A 15,846-nucleotide genomic window follows, 5' to 3' on the forward strand; every position below is an offset into this window, starting at 1 on the left:
TTGTGAAAAATGTACGAATTGCCGTGAGATCAGGTTGAAATATTCTTATAGAAGAAGTACAGAAGGCAAGGGAAAAACTAATATCTAATATGGTCCAGTATGAATATACACGGTCTTCCAATTTTACAAAAAAGTTCACAGAAGCATTCACATGATTTGATTGGGTTCTTTCCTCGAATATGTTTTGCAGCTTTTCATTTCTCAGACAATAAAAAATAGACAAAAGAAACAATAAATAAAAAATGTTAAATTCCAAAAAATTTTTTTTATAAGTAATACTGTTGAAATGATGATGAAAACTAATATGCTGTGAGATATTACCAACACATCAACAATGTTTCTACAGTTTTCTCAATGTTTTCCCATTAAAATACAATCCAATCAGTGTTATTTGAGCTGATTGAGCTGTTTTGTAGTAACAGAGTAAAATGGGCTAAAATTAATCCACACAACATGATGAAACTGACTAAATTTGCCTGGACATTTAATCAAAAGACAAAAACAATAACACTGTTGCTTTGGATATTCATACTGTATGTGCAACCTGTTGTTTCAGTGCCTGTTACTGACTGTTGGTGTTTATTTGCTGTTTTACAGAACAACCAGTTGGAGTTTCTTGAGGATGACATGTTCATTGATCTTCTGAATCTGAGCCATTTATTTCTGCATGGAAATCGGCTGTGGAGTCTCCACCAGAACACTTTCCGTGGCCTGGGGGCACTCGATCGATTGCTGCTCCATCAAAACCGACTCCAGTGGGTTCACAAACAGGCTTTCCACGACCTGCGCCGCCTGACGACTCTCTACCTGTTTAACAACTCCTTACCTGAACTTCCAGCTGAAAGCTTGGCTCAGCTGCCAGCACTGGAGTACCTACGTCTCAACGACAACCCTTGGGAGTGTGACTGCAAGGCCGTGCCGCTCTGGGATTGGCTGCGGCGCTTCCGTGGCTCCACCTCCTTGTTAATATGCGTGGCTCCGCCAGAGCTGGCTGGGAAGGATCTGAAAAGGTTGACAAAAGAAGAGCTGCCTTCCTGTACAGGCTCAGAGTCGCTCCACCAGCGCAAATCCAGCCAGGGGGACGTGGGAGTGTCGTTGAAGAAAGATCATCATCATCGATCGCGCAATCATCATCATCCTCACCTGCCACATCAGGATCAATACTACCCCACCTCCCCATCGCTGCTGCCTCGACCACCCAAGCCGGGACGCAACAGGAACTGCACGAGGCATCGAAGTCGCAAGGGAAATGCTCAAAACGATGTGTATAACCTAACAGAGTTAGCCAACACGGAATCAGACGAAAAATCTGACCCATCAAAACCAAGACGAAAGAACAAATGCATCCCACGGACTTCGGTGGGTGCCCCTAGTGGCGTGCAAAGAGCGAACAGCAGGGCGGTGTCCCTCTGGTCACCTTGTTTCATCATCCCCCTTTGCTTATTGGTGTGTTTCACTGCCCTTATTTTCCGCTGAGCCTCGTAGAAGCCTCTACTAATGGTTTTACAGAATAAACTTAGCCCTCTGTCTACTCTGGCTCCTACAGTGTACTAATGTGTGTGCGTTTGTGTGTACATGTGTACGATAGTGAGCCCCTTTCGAGGGACAGAGGACTTTTGCGAAGTTACAGGCCTGGAATTAAACCGGAGATGGGAAGGAACTCTGGGATTTGTGGGCGAGAGATGGAGAGACGGGACTACTCCTCCATCATCACCATTTCCTGTTGCTCCTGTTAGACCATATTCAATAACAAAAAAATAAACGATCTGCATTTGTTAACTACATTCAGTTGTGTATCACACCTCTGCAGAATAATTAGCAGCTCATTGTGTTCAAGCTCACCCCCATTAAAACCTCCGAATCCCTGTCTTAACCTTCAACCTGCGCACAGGCTGCAGCCCAGCAGGGGGTAAGAGTGTGAATGAAATACAGAAACCAACCATTTACACAGATGTACAAAGGGGCTGCTTTCCTAACCTGCTAGCATCTCAGCGGTTTCTACGGGAGGGATGTTGTTAACACCTTTAGCACCTGACAACATAAAAATGCAAGCCAAGCACACAAGAGAGCAATTGGGTTAGTTATGAGGTTTTTTGTTGTTGTTGCTGTTGTTTTTTAAAGCTGGTTCACACAGCCCCAATAAATGCTAACAGGGTTGATCCAACGAAGCCAAAAGTTGCTGTTTGCTGTCACAGTGTGAATTAACAATCAAATTCTACTTTTCTAAAGCTGCTATGCTGGCGAGGTCAGTAAAGAAAAAGTAGAGTTTATGAAGGATTATGGGATGGCTCTGGGTTTGTGTGTGTTGTTATTCATTGATTGTGCCCTGAAGATAGTATTTTACATAAAGACTGGAAGGCAAAAGTTATTAAGACATGAAAAGGTCAAGTGGAGCTCATGCAAAAAGCATCATGCATTATCTGTTTCTCAGCTGCAATAATGTGCTGACCTAGAAGGCACACAACACCAACACTACATTAATAGCTGTACACAGCACAGTTTAGGAAAATAAAACGGGGAATATCACAAAGGAAGAAACACAGCTGTTCAGTCACAGACGTCGAGTCAAACCTGGAATGTTAATTTGCCATAGATTCCCTCAGGAAATTCTTAAGTGTTTTTATTTATTATAATTTTTTTATTTTATTTTTTTGCGATTTCTGATTTAAACCACTATGTAGACAGAAAAACATCTCAAATAGTTTGATTTTCTTGAATAAATAAATAAATAAATAAATAAATATATATATATATATATATATATGTGTGTGTGTGTGTGTGTGTGTGTGTAATACTATGTAGTAACAGTAGTTTGGTTTATATCAGAAATGTTATAATTTCACATTACATGTAACAGGGATAATTTATTAGACCATTTTGTTTTCAAACTGGGGTTTGGGGATTAGGGGTCCACAAGCAAGTGTGCAATCAAATCAAAATCAAAAAGACAAAAAAAGTAAATAATATTAATAAATATAAATGCTATAATATATAGTCAATACAGTATGTTAATGGGATGGTTCAACAAAAAATATATAGAAAATAAATGCATCCAGGTTTGGAAAGTTTTTTTTTATTTTTTCATACAAATCAGAAAGCACTTTAGAAACTTCAGAGGGAACCCATTACCCAAAAATGTCAATTCTCATCCAGGGGTTTTTTTTGGGGGGGGGGGGGGGTAGAACACACTGAACAGCTCCATATAGAAAGTCAATGCAAGATCTGAGGTAATAAACCTTGCAAATATGATTTATCCTTGGAAGCAGTAGAAAAACCTCTCTGTCCCTCACTATCTGTTACCCGGCTGCTGTTAAGTGGTCAAACACTTCTGTATTGGGATCCTAAAGCTGAGAGTTAAATTGTCTATGAAAAGTCACTGAGCCCCCTCCTGGACAGGTGGGGTAAAAGCACTTTCCCAACCTCTACCTGACCCTCCTCAAAGACTCTATACCTTCATACTAAAGTGAACTGAGAATATTATGATGTCCAATGTGAACATTTATTTGTTTGAGAATATATGTCACTTATTGACAAAAGACTATGTGTATGACATTGTCGGGGACAGGAGGAAGTTGTATTCATGTACTTTTTCTTTGTACATTGTCGTCAAACTGCAATTTTGAACATACGAGTGCAACATACTAACACCTTCCACATATTCCTCTGTCTGTCTTTCATCTTTCCTCCTCCCTTTTTCATAACTCAAACTTTCTGTCTGTTATGAAACACAACCAGACTCAAAAGCTGTTTCTAAAGAACATTAAAGAGAAATGTGGTCTCACGCTGATGGTTTTGGATGCCTCTATTTTGTTTTCGGGCAGAATCCAAACAAAGTAGAAATCAGATGTTGTTTAATCAGGAAAATGATCACACAAGATAGAGCTTTTCATTTTCTGGACCAAACGAAGTTACTGAAGAAACATTTCATAATAATTCACATTAAATCACTGGGCTGATTTAAATTCTGATTATAAAAGGCAGACAATATATAACACTTTCTCAATTCCATTTATTTTACCTTATCACACACACACACACACACACAGTGGAAATAATTGAATGGATATATATTTCAAGCATTATTTCTTCAGGGACTTGCAGGACATCTCGTTTCAATAGAAAGACATATTTTATTGAACCCTGAGGGGGAATTCTGTCACCCAGGCAGATAGTGAAGCCTTTTGCTGTGTATATTATGAGAGTAGTCGATCTGAAATGGACAACTGAGTGTGGAGGAATATGAGTTTATGCTAATACCTGCTTTAGCGCCCCCTGTGGTTTGGGCCAAAACTAAAACACTTCAACTGTGTTCTGTTTCTTTCTCGCACAAGAAACAGACAGCTCAATTTGGTTATTAATTCATCTTTTATTGCTTAATCCCGTTCTGTTCACACATACTGCAGCAATTTACAGGAATAGCAACGTCTTGTTAATTATGTATTTGAACATGTATCAGATTTTAGTTTTTTCTGTATGTGCAGTGCAAGAAATCAAATCTCAAATCCAAATGCGTTATCTTGGAAATAAGCCACATACCAAAAAATAATGGCATGCAACTTCCTACATTATTTACTCTATAAACTGGATTATAAAGATGATTAATAAGTGTTGCTTATAATAAGTGGACATGGCAACCCTTTAAGAGTGCACTCTGCTCCAAACATAAATGAAACACAATGGCTCTGTTAATGGCGCTTTAGTTCAAATCAGAGTCTTTGATCGCTGTAATATTACTTTGATTAAAAATTGCAGATAACAAATGTGCGAGATGCCAGAACGTTGCTGGTTGACACTGGTCAGGATGATTGTTAATTGAACTTGAGAGGAAAAATTGTAAGACTGCAGCACAGACAGGCTCTTAACTACATAAAATGGCTCTCAGCAGTCTGAATCTCTTTTCAAAGCACACACAACTGACTTCTTTCTGTTGTGCTTATTCCCATGAAACCTCCAATATTTTGATGAGAAAGATGAACATATGACTGAAAGTCCGCAAACAGTATTATATTGACTTGAAAAAGCAGTCAATGCGTGTAACAGTTCTGCCGTATATACAGTACACTATGCACAACTAGCAAAATTCTGTATGCTTGGATGATCTGGATGACCTTCTGCATTTTCCAGACTGTGCAATATACAATGAGAGACTTTAGTGTCACGTTATCCCTCAGAAATAATTCTATTATGCCGATTTTGAGGCATTAAATTGCATCCTTGCTGAAAAACAATATATATATTTTTTGAAAACATAAACCCTACTGTCTTCTAACTTTTGAACGGTAGTGTTGATACTGCAGAAATGTTTGATAAATGTATAGTGTGGTATTTCATAAAGTCAGTACAGAACTAGCATTCCATTCTGAACATAGACTGGGTTCACTTCATTTCTAATTTAAAATTCTAATATAAAATTCTTTACATATAAGCACATATAAGAATTTATTATTTCATTCACATCACGAGTTGAACCAACCCTTGCTTATCACCCTGAAAATTAAACTGGAATCTGCAGTCAAAATCAAGAGTTGAGTTCACTACAAAGTGTTCCCTGCTATGAAAACTTTCATCACTACCACTCCAACAACAATGAATTAACCAATGGCATGAATTTGGGGGCGGGACTATCCGATTGACTGACCAAGAGCAGAAGGGGTTCTTTTTTTTTTCTTTTTTTTTTTTACTTTTTTAAAACTTTTTTTTATTAACAGTCATTATATAGTGGTATGGAAACAAAAAAGCACTTTTCCTCAGCAGATTTGCATTCTTTATTAGCTATAATCTAGCACAATGTGTGTTTAATTTAACACCAGCATATTAAAACAGAAGAGGACAATGAGGTGAAGGAGTGCCCCCGATGGAGTCCTGGAGTGTTAGCCGTGATGACACTTCAAAAAATGAGTCTGAGCAGGAAAGGAGGCAGGTGGGGATGAAAAAAAGAGGTACGTGAAAAGAAATGAAAGGGCTCTTTTGTTTCTTCTTTCTACCTCCTGAATCCCTCTTGCCCTTCGTCCTCCCTCCTCCATCAGTCCCTGCATCCCAGATCAATCATAAATCTAACATTGCCTGTTCTCCTAAAGCTCTTACTTTCTATAATCCTTTTATCCTGGTTATTTACTAATTCAATAGTTCCCTTCTGAGTCCAATGACACCTGACAGCATGACAAGGCCAGGCGAGAGGAAATGAGAAAAACCTAAGAAATTTAAAAACAGGAGGAGGAGGAGGAGGAGGTGATGTAAGGGTGAGATAGCTGCACCTCCAGCAGGTATGGGAATGGCAGTGTATGGTCAAAGGCAAAATATGATGCAGAAAGTAATTACATCTTTAACTTTTCACACAATGTTTCCTTAGAAGAATTGCATTCTTCTGGCTAATGGCTCATTCTTTTAGGGAATCAAACCAGAAACCATCTGTTTCCAAGCCTAAGGTACAGTATACACCATCATCACAATAATGCATTACTGCAAAACACCAGCTGTTTTGAGATACTGTACACTTTTGAGCTTACTGGTTTTACAAAACTTTCACATAGAAAAGCAATAACGCATGGGTAATTCTTTTAAATATCTCAATCGTTTCTCCTAGCAGTGAGAATATTTTTATTTTATTTTATTCACTTTCTAATTTCACTGGTTTCCTCTTCACATTTTTCAGTTTCAAGAGGAAAATAATAATAATAATAATAATAATAATAATAATCAATTGTGCTTAAAAGACAGCGATTTCAATAAGAACTAAACATTACTCATCAAATTCTTCCAAGAATGGAGGAGAAATGTGAAGAGAAAACTAATAAAACTTAAGACTGAAGAAAAAGTTTAAATGTCCTTTATTCTCATTGCTAGGAGAAACAATTGAAATATTAAAAATATTACCTTTGTGATATTGCTTTTCTGTGTAAAAGTTTAAATTATCCAAGTCCAATAGCAAAAAGGGAAGAAAAAAAAAAAACAATTAAAAATATTCTTCTTCTCATTATTATTTACTACTACTAATACTAATAGTACTAATAAATAATAAATAAAATATATTTTTTTTATAAAACATTATCGCTATTTCATTTCTCTTACAATACACAAATTATTTTATTTGATAGATATGATAGAAAATAAGAGAAAAAAGGCAAAAAGGTTCATAATAATAATAATAATTACTACTATTAAACAAGCAAATAAAAACTCTTAAAATAAAAGGTTAAAATGTACAAATGTATCAGCTTTCATTTAATGCTGCTTAGAAAAAGAAAATAATAGAATAGAATAGAAAGAGCTGTTGTTCAGTGTTTCCAATGTGGCGAAGGAGTGGACTACCATGCTTTATAGGCTCTCCCAATCAATGAAAAAGTAACCTCTGAGTGATAAAATTGTCCTATGGGTTTAGTTAAATCAATTCATCAATTTAGTGTCACTTCTCTAATATGTTTCTCACTAGAATAGCACAGAATAGTCCTTTCATGTTTATGAGAGCACATGCTGAGAACTCTAAAGTGTCATCTAAAAAAGCCTCGGTGAGAGGCTCTTACAGAATTCCCAGCACTCCTTTCACTGACATGAGCTCAATGACTCCAGATTTGAACATGTGACTCCAGAAGTTTCGATGTGATCCTCTCTTAGTACTCCTAAATCCAGTGTGCTGTCAAGTCAAAGCAACGCTTAGCTCAGAGACACACACACAGAGAGAGAGAGAGAGAGAGAAAGAGAGAGAGGGGAACAAAAGAACAAAGTCAAAAGGAGAGCCTAAATCTCAGCTCAAGTCTTTATAAGACAATTGTGGTGAAGAGGAGCTCAATGCAATCACTGACGCCGAGCTTCAGACCTAGTTCATCATATGCACATCTCTCAGACTATGAAAATCTTTACAACATGGGAAAACAATTCAACGAACTCATGAAGTATTCCTTTCCATGCATTCTAGTTACAGGAGCAAATTTTTATCTCTTACTGTACATGCCAAATGTTTCTGTATCTATCCATCCATACATCCTTTTCTTTTAAAAAAATAAATAATTTGAAAGCCTTTTTGATAGCTGGATTACTGTGGGTTTTTGGGATGTTTAGATCAGTTGTTTGAACTCTCATTCTGACGGCACCCATTCACTGCAGAGGATCCATTGGTAAGCAAGTGATGTTATGCTAAATTTCTACAAATCTATTCTGATGAAGAAACAAACTCATCTTGGATGGCCTGATGGTGAGTACATTTTTAGCAAATTTAGGGTGAACTATTTATTCCTTTAACATTAGTTATTAACACCATTAGTTAACATGAACTAAAAATAAACAATACGGTAACACTTTACAATAAGGTTAATTAGTTAAATATTTGTTACATTAACTAAAATACTTAATACACCATTTATTAATCTTGCATCATATTCTTTTTAGCATTTACTGTACAATTTTGTTTTGTTGTTGTTGTGTCCATTTAAAAGATATATATAAATATCAGTTGGCATTAGTTAATGCACTGTGAACTAACATGAAGAATTTTATTTTTTTAGCAACTAACATTAAAGATTTATAAATGTTGTAAAAATAGATTGCCCATCATTTCTTGTTTTGCTAATGCATTTACTATAATGTTAACAAGTGAGACAGGTGTTAAGTGATTATTATTAATCTGAAAGTTCTTTACAATAATACATCAGATCACTATCTGATCTGTATGGTGATGTTATATCAGTTTCAGAATGTATGTTTAAATATGGTTGTGTGTAATTTGCTGGGGTGTGTTTCCCAAAAGCATCATTAGCTAACCATTAATTTCAAGTAATTCAAGTAACCAACTCTATTGGGAACGACTTGCGACCACAGTTGCTCTGGAGAAACGCACTGCTGGTTTACTGATTATATGTCATCTAGATTTCGTAATCAGATTCCATAAGTACTTGTCATTAGATTATTTGACATTTTAAAATCTAAATTAAAATCGAAGATTTACAACGTCAATAAATCATTAATAATTTACTGATTTTACCTTATTTTCATCTGTAATAATGTGGGATTAATTTTCTTTATCTGTATTTTTATATCAATATAGTAGTAGATTACATATTTAAATTCACATTAGTGTGATAAATGAGTAAAAAAAAAGTAATAAGTAAAAAAAGTAAAATCTGTGATGTAATGGATTACTTTACCAACAAACATTTTTGTGATGCAATTTGGAATATCATGGATATCAAAATAAAATAACATGCACAATGACTTAAATTCAGGGAATGAGAAAGAGAGACTGTAACCCATAGTAACCCAAATGGAAAATCCTTGTCTGTTCTGTCTAAAAATGTGCACATCTTTTGTTTTCACACTTCATTGCTCCCTGCATCTCACTTAGTTCTCATGAATTTTCACAGATGTTTTTTGAGACTAAAATAGATTTGTTTGGACAAACTAATTTTGTACCAACACACCCATAAGGGTTTACAGAAGGGCCCAAATAACAACAGAAAGCCCATCAAAAAATCATCAAATCATTGTGCTAATTTCATTTATATTTATAGATATGTGATTTTCATATCCATTATCATTAATAGGGCATTAATATTCCTTAAATTGGCAGAAAGGCATAAAAATAATCCGCACAAATCTTTTCACTGGCAACAGAAACTCTCCATGGATAACGGCTTACGTCACATGTAGGGAGCATTGTGTCCCATTTTGTCTGAAATCTTGATTATATTGTTATGCAGGGATTTTTCTGTTGTCAGAATTAAATGAGGGAAACTTATCATCCATTTAAACTGATGTAAAAATGAACTACTGTTAAAATGAACAGTGGATCCATTCATCAATAATCCAAGTTCCCTTCAGTCTCATCAGCTACACATTATGCTTGCAGATGGTTCATAATCTCATAGTACAATGAGTCAATCTTGAGTCTTAAATGAGTCCAGATGGACACTAACACTCATGAGCTTCAGATGTCAGACAACCTGAGCTGTTTTATGCCATTTAAAGCACCTCTTTACCTCATTATTTGCATAAGTCACCAAGCTGGCCAAATTCATTTGTTAGCAGAAAGTATGAATAATGGCCCATTTCAGCATCCCCACTCCTATTCATACATCACCAGGAGCGGTATTATTATACTAAATAAGGCCCTACTCAAAGATTTAGAAAAGTTTTCCATGGCGATATGAATATTAGAATTAGAAGAGTAATCAGCAATATTCCATCTGTTCCGGAGCCTCCTGGAACCTCTCTGTTTGTGTCAGAACCTGCCCAGAGGCTCTGTGGTTAGCAGATTGTTTTGCCTTTTGAATCTAGACCAAGATCTGAATTAGCCTAAAGCAGGAGGCTCGGAGCGCTGCTGTGCCACCTACTTTTTTAACTGGCAGAAGGACAGAAACTGCCTAGTTTCATTTAACAGCTGTGATCTGGTAAGACGACCATACAAGTGAGTTGGGAATTCTGCCATCATTTACTCTCCATCATCCCATTCCAACTCCATATGACGTAATCTCATCTGTGGAACACAAAAGCAGAATAGTTGTTCTTTTCTACGCAGTTTATAATACAATGGACAGGGACCGCTTTCAAAAAAAAAAAAAAAAAAAAACATTTCTGTCACCAAAAATCATCATAAAGGTAGTTTATTTAGTAAACTTAGTTAATAGAGAGAATTGGACTTTAAAATAAAGTGACTATATATGTATGTATGTATCTCTCTCTCACACACACACACACACACACACACACAGTGCATTTGCAAGAGATTAACCGATACAAAAATATGCTAAAGATGCTAAAAGGAGTGGAAGAAATGTACTGTATGGTATACAATTAAAGCCAATAAGCAGGTGATCCAGAAAGAGCAACACAAGCAGTCTTTTCATCCATTATTTCTTTGTTATTTCTGTATACATTTAGATAACAGAAGAACTGGGATAAAAGTTTATAGTATGGGTATAAACACTTATTCTCTCAACAGTAGCGATCAAACCAAACGTATCTTAACACGTGTATGTATTTTAACACAATATCCTCCTCTGCCAAATGTAAACTAGAGCTGCAAGATTCTGGATAAACTGAGAATCATGCTTTTGTCCATGTTCAGGCAGGTGTGGAGACAACTTTAATAAAAAAGTAATTGTCACTGAATCATTTATTCAAAAGATTCTAATTGAGAAACATGTCTTTATGAATTGAGACACTGACTCCATCAATTTTTTATTTTGTTCATATGAATATATATATTTTAAAAGACTTAAACATTGAACATTTTCCACTAGTAAATTATGTTATTTTGTTTAGTTTCTAATCTTTTTTTCTTTCTTTAGAATCGTGATCTGCAAGATTCTGGATAAGCTGAGAATCATGTTTATATATATATATATATATACATACATACACTAGAGACCAAAAGTTTGGACACACCTTCTCATTCAAAGAGTTTTCTTTATTTTCATGGCTATGAAAATTGTCGAGTCACACTGAAGGCATCAAGGGCTATTTGACCAAGAAGGAGAGTGATGGGGTGCTGCGCCAGATGACCTGGCCTCCACAGTCACCGGACCTGAACCCAATCGAGATGGTTTAGGGGTGAGCTGGACCACAGACAGAAGGCAAAAGGGCCAACAAGTGCTAAGCATCTCTCGGGGAACTCCTTCAAGACTGTTGGAAGACCATTTCAGGTGAAAACCTCTTGAAGCTCATCAAGAGAATGCCAAGAGTGTGCAAAGCAGTAATCAAAGCAAAAGGTGGCTACTTTGAAGAACCGACAATATGACATAATTTCAGTTGTTTCACACTTTTTTGTTATGTATATAATTCCAGACATAATTCCACATGTGTTAATTCATAGTTTTGATGCCTTCAGTGTGACTCTACAGTTTTCATAGTCATGAAAATCAAGAAAACTCTTTGAACGAGAAGGTCAGTCCAAACTTTTGGTTTGTACTGTATACACTGCGTATATACAGTTGGCTTTGATTCAGAGGGTCCACTGCACCATTTCTCAGACCAATAAATAAGTAAATAAAAAAATATGCAAGATACAGTAGCATCCATATTCCATTACTAACTGTGAGTGACATTGTGTCTCCACATGCATCTTGGAAAAAAGAAGCAGAAGAAGAGCTGGATGTGCCTGTGAAGAGTCTCTAAACGATGACACAGACGTCTGTGGATGTACACTGAGTATCAGAGCACAAGACTGCAGTTAATTCTAATCTTTTCCCTCCAGCAAAAACACAGACCAGTGTTTCTTCTACCTCTTCTTTTTCTTGTTTTTATCTTTAAACAAAGCTGTCTCGTATGGTAGGAGGCCACAAAACTTTTAGCATTCTTTAAAAAACAACATTCTTTTTTTTAAGGAAATGCTTCGAGGAGAATGAAGCCACTCCAATGGATAAGGAACACTGAATAAATGAAATATTTAAAGTGTTCAGTTTTTGTCTACATACAATGGAATGTGTGATTAAGACAAGCTCATTAGTCGAGAGTCCAAACCGTTTCTCAAAACCATGGATGAAAGAAGAAACTATCCTAATTAGCTGAGAACTGCTCACATTAGAACCACTTATGTCAACAACGTTAACAAAGAAGTTAAAAATAGTGATGCCTTTATAGCAAAATGTAAAAAATAATCCTTTTTCACAACATCTTTCTTATTCCTTTGAAGAAAGTCTGGCATACAGATAAAAGTCAAAACAACATAATATATAGTCAAAACAAGCAGTAAAGCTACAGTCAGTCAGCCAGCTAAATTATTACATTTATAACCCACTGAAAATGAAACATGTTATAAAAAAGTCTATTTGGTGAATTAAGTGCCATATTGCAAAACAACTTCCCTTTTTGTTTTAATAGAAAAATGTAAGATTTGAATCCTTTATAAAAAAAAAATTCCCCTGGGGTCCAATTAAATTCTAGTAAAGGGCTTTTTTGCAAAAATAAAAAAATAAAAATAAGATTCAAAATCTAATTTTTATGAACACTTTCATATAAAATACTTTTACTTCTGGGCAAATAAAACTGACTTCAAGTCCTTGATTTTTTTTTTTTTTTCATATTATTTCTGACTTTACTTTTTATTTAATTTGTTTAATTTATTTTTTGTACTGTTTGAAAAATGATTCTGGACTTACCCAGGGGCAAGTTACACAATCAAACAAAACTGATCAGAGAGTGCTTTCATAATTACATAAAGGAAGTCCATTCATGTTTCAGGGATATCTAAATGATGACATGAGAGTGAAAAGTAAGGTTGAGAGATGAAAGCAAGGCAGAAGTGGTTCATTTTTGATCTGTGAAGATTTACAAGGCAATATGAGACACACAAACAACTGTTCTCAAGTTTTCAATTTACATACAGCATGAACAATGGGATTTCGGCAATTGCTAATAGGTGTGATTTTATCGTGCAGTTTCGGTTTGATATCTCACTCAGGTTGGGGTTGAGGTGAGCTTGTTCTTTGAAGACTTTAGCTAAACTCAGAGCAGGATGCAGATTCTCCTGGCAGGATATATGGTACAGCATGTCTAATCTGAGCCTGAGGCGGGAAACCCACAGACCACCCACAGTCTGTTCATGAACTGCCTGATGCTTACTGCACACAAAAACACCAAGTGCTAACTAAAAACCATCCATTTCAGTCTGATTGAATCTGACTGGATTTACACCATTTTTGAGTGTGCCAGTCTGCTAAAGATATGCTGGCAAGATACTGAGTCCAACACTTTTGAAGAAGAGCTTTTTACTGGGTTTGCTGCATTAGTAGCAATTAAACAAGATATCCACAAGCAGAACTGTTTTACTTTTCTCAGCTATATCTGTTAAATAATCTGTACACTGAAAAAAGAAGGTGCAGAAGCAATTAGCAATCACTAGTAAATTTAAAACAATTACAAAAAAACAGCAAGTTTAACTTTTATTTTTGTTTCAGCTAAATGATAACTAATTTTGATTTCAGTGTTTCAGTAAAAAAACAAAAAAACATTTGTTGCATCACTAGATAAATATTTTCATGTTATGACCAATAAATAGCTCATAAATTAAATAAAAACTTAATGTACATATTATTAGTCAATACATATAATTAAACATCCACTCTTTCGACCCATACAAAATCTCTAATACTTACTGATTACCAGTACAGTAATTATTTCAAATCATGCAACTTTATAGATACACATTTCCAAGTACAAACTGGCATGAAAAGCCAGTTTTTGAGCACAGAAACAAATGTCTGCTCTGAAGAGGTGCCTGCTCTTGAAAGTGACAAGAGTTGTAGGATCTGTTACGCACCAAGCTAACTGGGGAAGTCGTGGCCTAATGGTTAGAGAGTCAGACTCGCAATTGAAGGGTTGTGAGTTCGAGTCTCGGGCCGGATGGAATTGTGGGTGGGGGGAGTGCATGCACAGTTCTCTCTCCATCTTCAATACCATGACTTAGGTGTCCTTCAGCAAGGCCCAGCTGCTCCCCAAGCGCTGCAGCATAAATGGCTGCCCACTGCTCCGGGTGTGTGTTCACAGTGTGTGTGTGTGTGTGTGCACTTCGGATGGGTTAAATGCAGAGCACGAATTCTGAGGGTCACCATACTTGGCTGAATGTCACGTCACTTTCACCTGAGGCACCGGTAGCTTTCTCCAGATGTTATTTTATGCATATATGACTTTACAAGCATACAGATTAGAATATAGAGCAGAGAAGATGGAAAAACTGTGAGTGTGTGAAAAAGAACAAAAAGTTCCCTCCTTGTGAAGGCCCGAGGGCAGAGATGGTTAGTGTGACAGCCTTCCATCTCGTCAGACAGAAGCAAGCACAAAACTGATCAGTCTCCTCAAATTTAGGTGCAAGAGCACATTTGCATGACGCCACTGGAAACTTGAAGGGTGTTTCATGACGCGGGCACAGCAGGGGTGACTCATATGACAGCGCTCTGACATTCTTGAAGTTCTGGCTTGGAAACCCAAAATAAACTGCCAAATTAAAACTAAATTAGTTATAATTTCATGTATATTTTTATTTTATTTTTTCTGAAAAAAAAAAAAAAAAAAAAAAAAAATTATATATATATATATATATATATATATATATATATATATATATAATAAAATTATATATTATATTGTAAATAATATATATAATATATATTTTTTCTGGAAAAAAATATATAATATATACAATATATAATTGTATTATATATATATATATTTATTTTTTTATTTTTTTATAATTTTTTTTTCTGGAAATAATTATAGTATATTTACACATATGACAAAAACAGTTCTTATAAAGGAACTGCAGTGTACTAAAATTTTATTCACATTATCATACAAAAGTTTGGGGTGAGTACAACTTCAAACTCTTTATTTAGTAAGAATGCATTAAACTGACCAAAAGTCATCAAAAGTGAAGCAAGTAAATAAATGTATAATGTCACAAAAGATTTCTATTTCAAAAGAAATTGCTTGAATTCCTTTGTAATGTTTATTGAGCAACAAATCAGCAAATAAAAATTATAAAGGATTCAACTTTGCAATCAAAGGAATATACATTTTTTTTTAATAATCATATCGGAAAATCTATTTTAAATTGAAATTTAAACTGTTTTTACACAGTTTGAGCAAATAAATAGCCTTTGTGAATATTAGAATATTATATTATCTTATATGTTACCATTTTTGAACAGTCTGTGTGTGTGTGTGTGTGTGTGTGTGTGTGTGTGTGTGTGTGTGAGAGAGAGAGAGAGAGAGAGAGAGAGAGATTGTGATATTCTGATGCCAGAATATTTAACACTGCTCTTGATTGCTGCTCTCTCTCTCTCTCTCTCTCTCACACACACACACACACACACACACACACACACACACACACACACAGGCAGAAATTATGTTGACAGC

The 15,846-nt window shown here is 35.6% G+C and overlaps 1 protein-coding gene across 1 annotated transcript in view; it reads left to right on the forward strand.

Annotated features, from left to right (window-relative positions):
- Positions 1-2,679, forward strand: part of LOC113054482 (reticulon-4 receptor-like 1) — a 94,356-nt gene extending 91,677 nt beyond the window's left edge. Inside the window, exon 3 of the mRNA XM_026220065.1 lies at positions 598-2,679. Within this exon, the coding sequence (XP_026075850.1) occupies positions 598-1,476 (879 nt within the window). The 3' untranslated portion in view covers positions 1,477-2,679. The remainder of the gene's footprint in view (positions 1-597) is intronic.
- Positions 2,680-15,846: the final 13,167 nt, after the last annotated feature.

This window comes from Carassius auratus, chromosome 35, assembly GCF_003368295.1.
Source record: "Carassius auratus strain Wakin chromosome 35, ASM336829v1, whole genome shotgun sequence".
Classification (NCBI taxonomy): domain Eukaryota; kingdom Metazoa; phylum Chordata; class Actinopteri; order Cypriniformes; family Cyprinidae; genus Carassius; species Carassius auratus.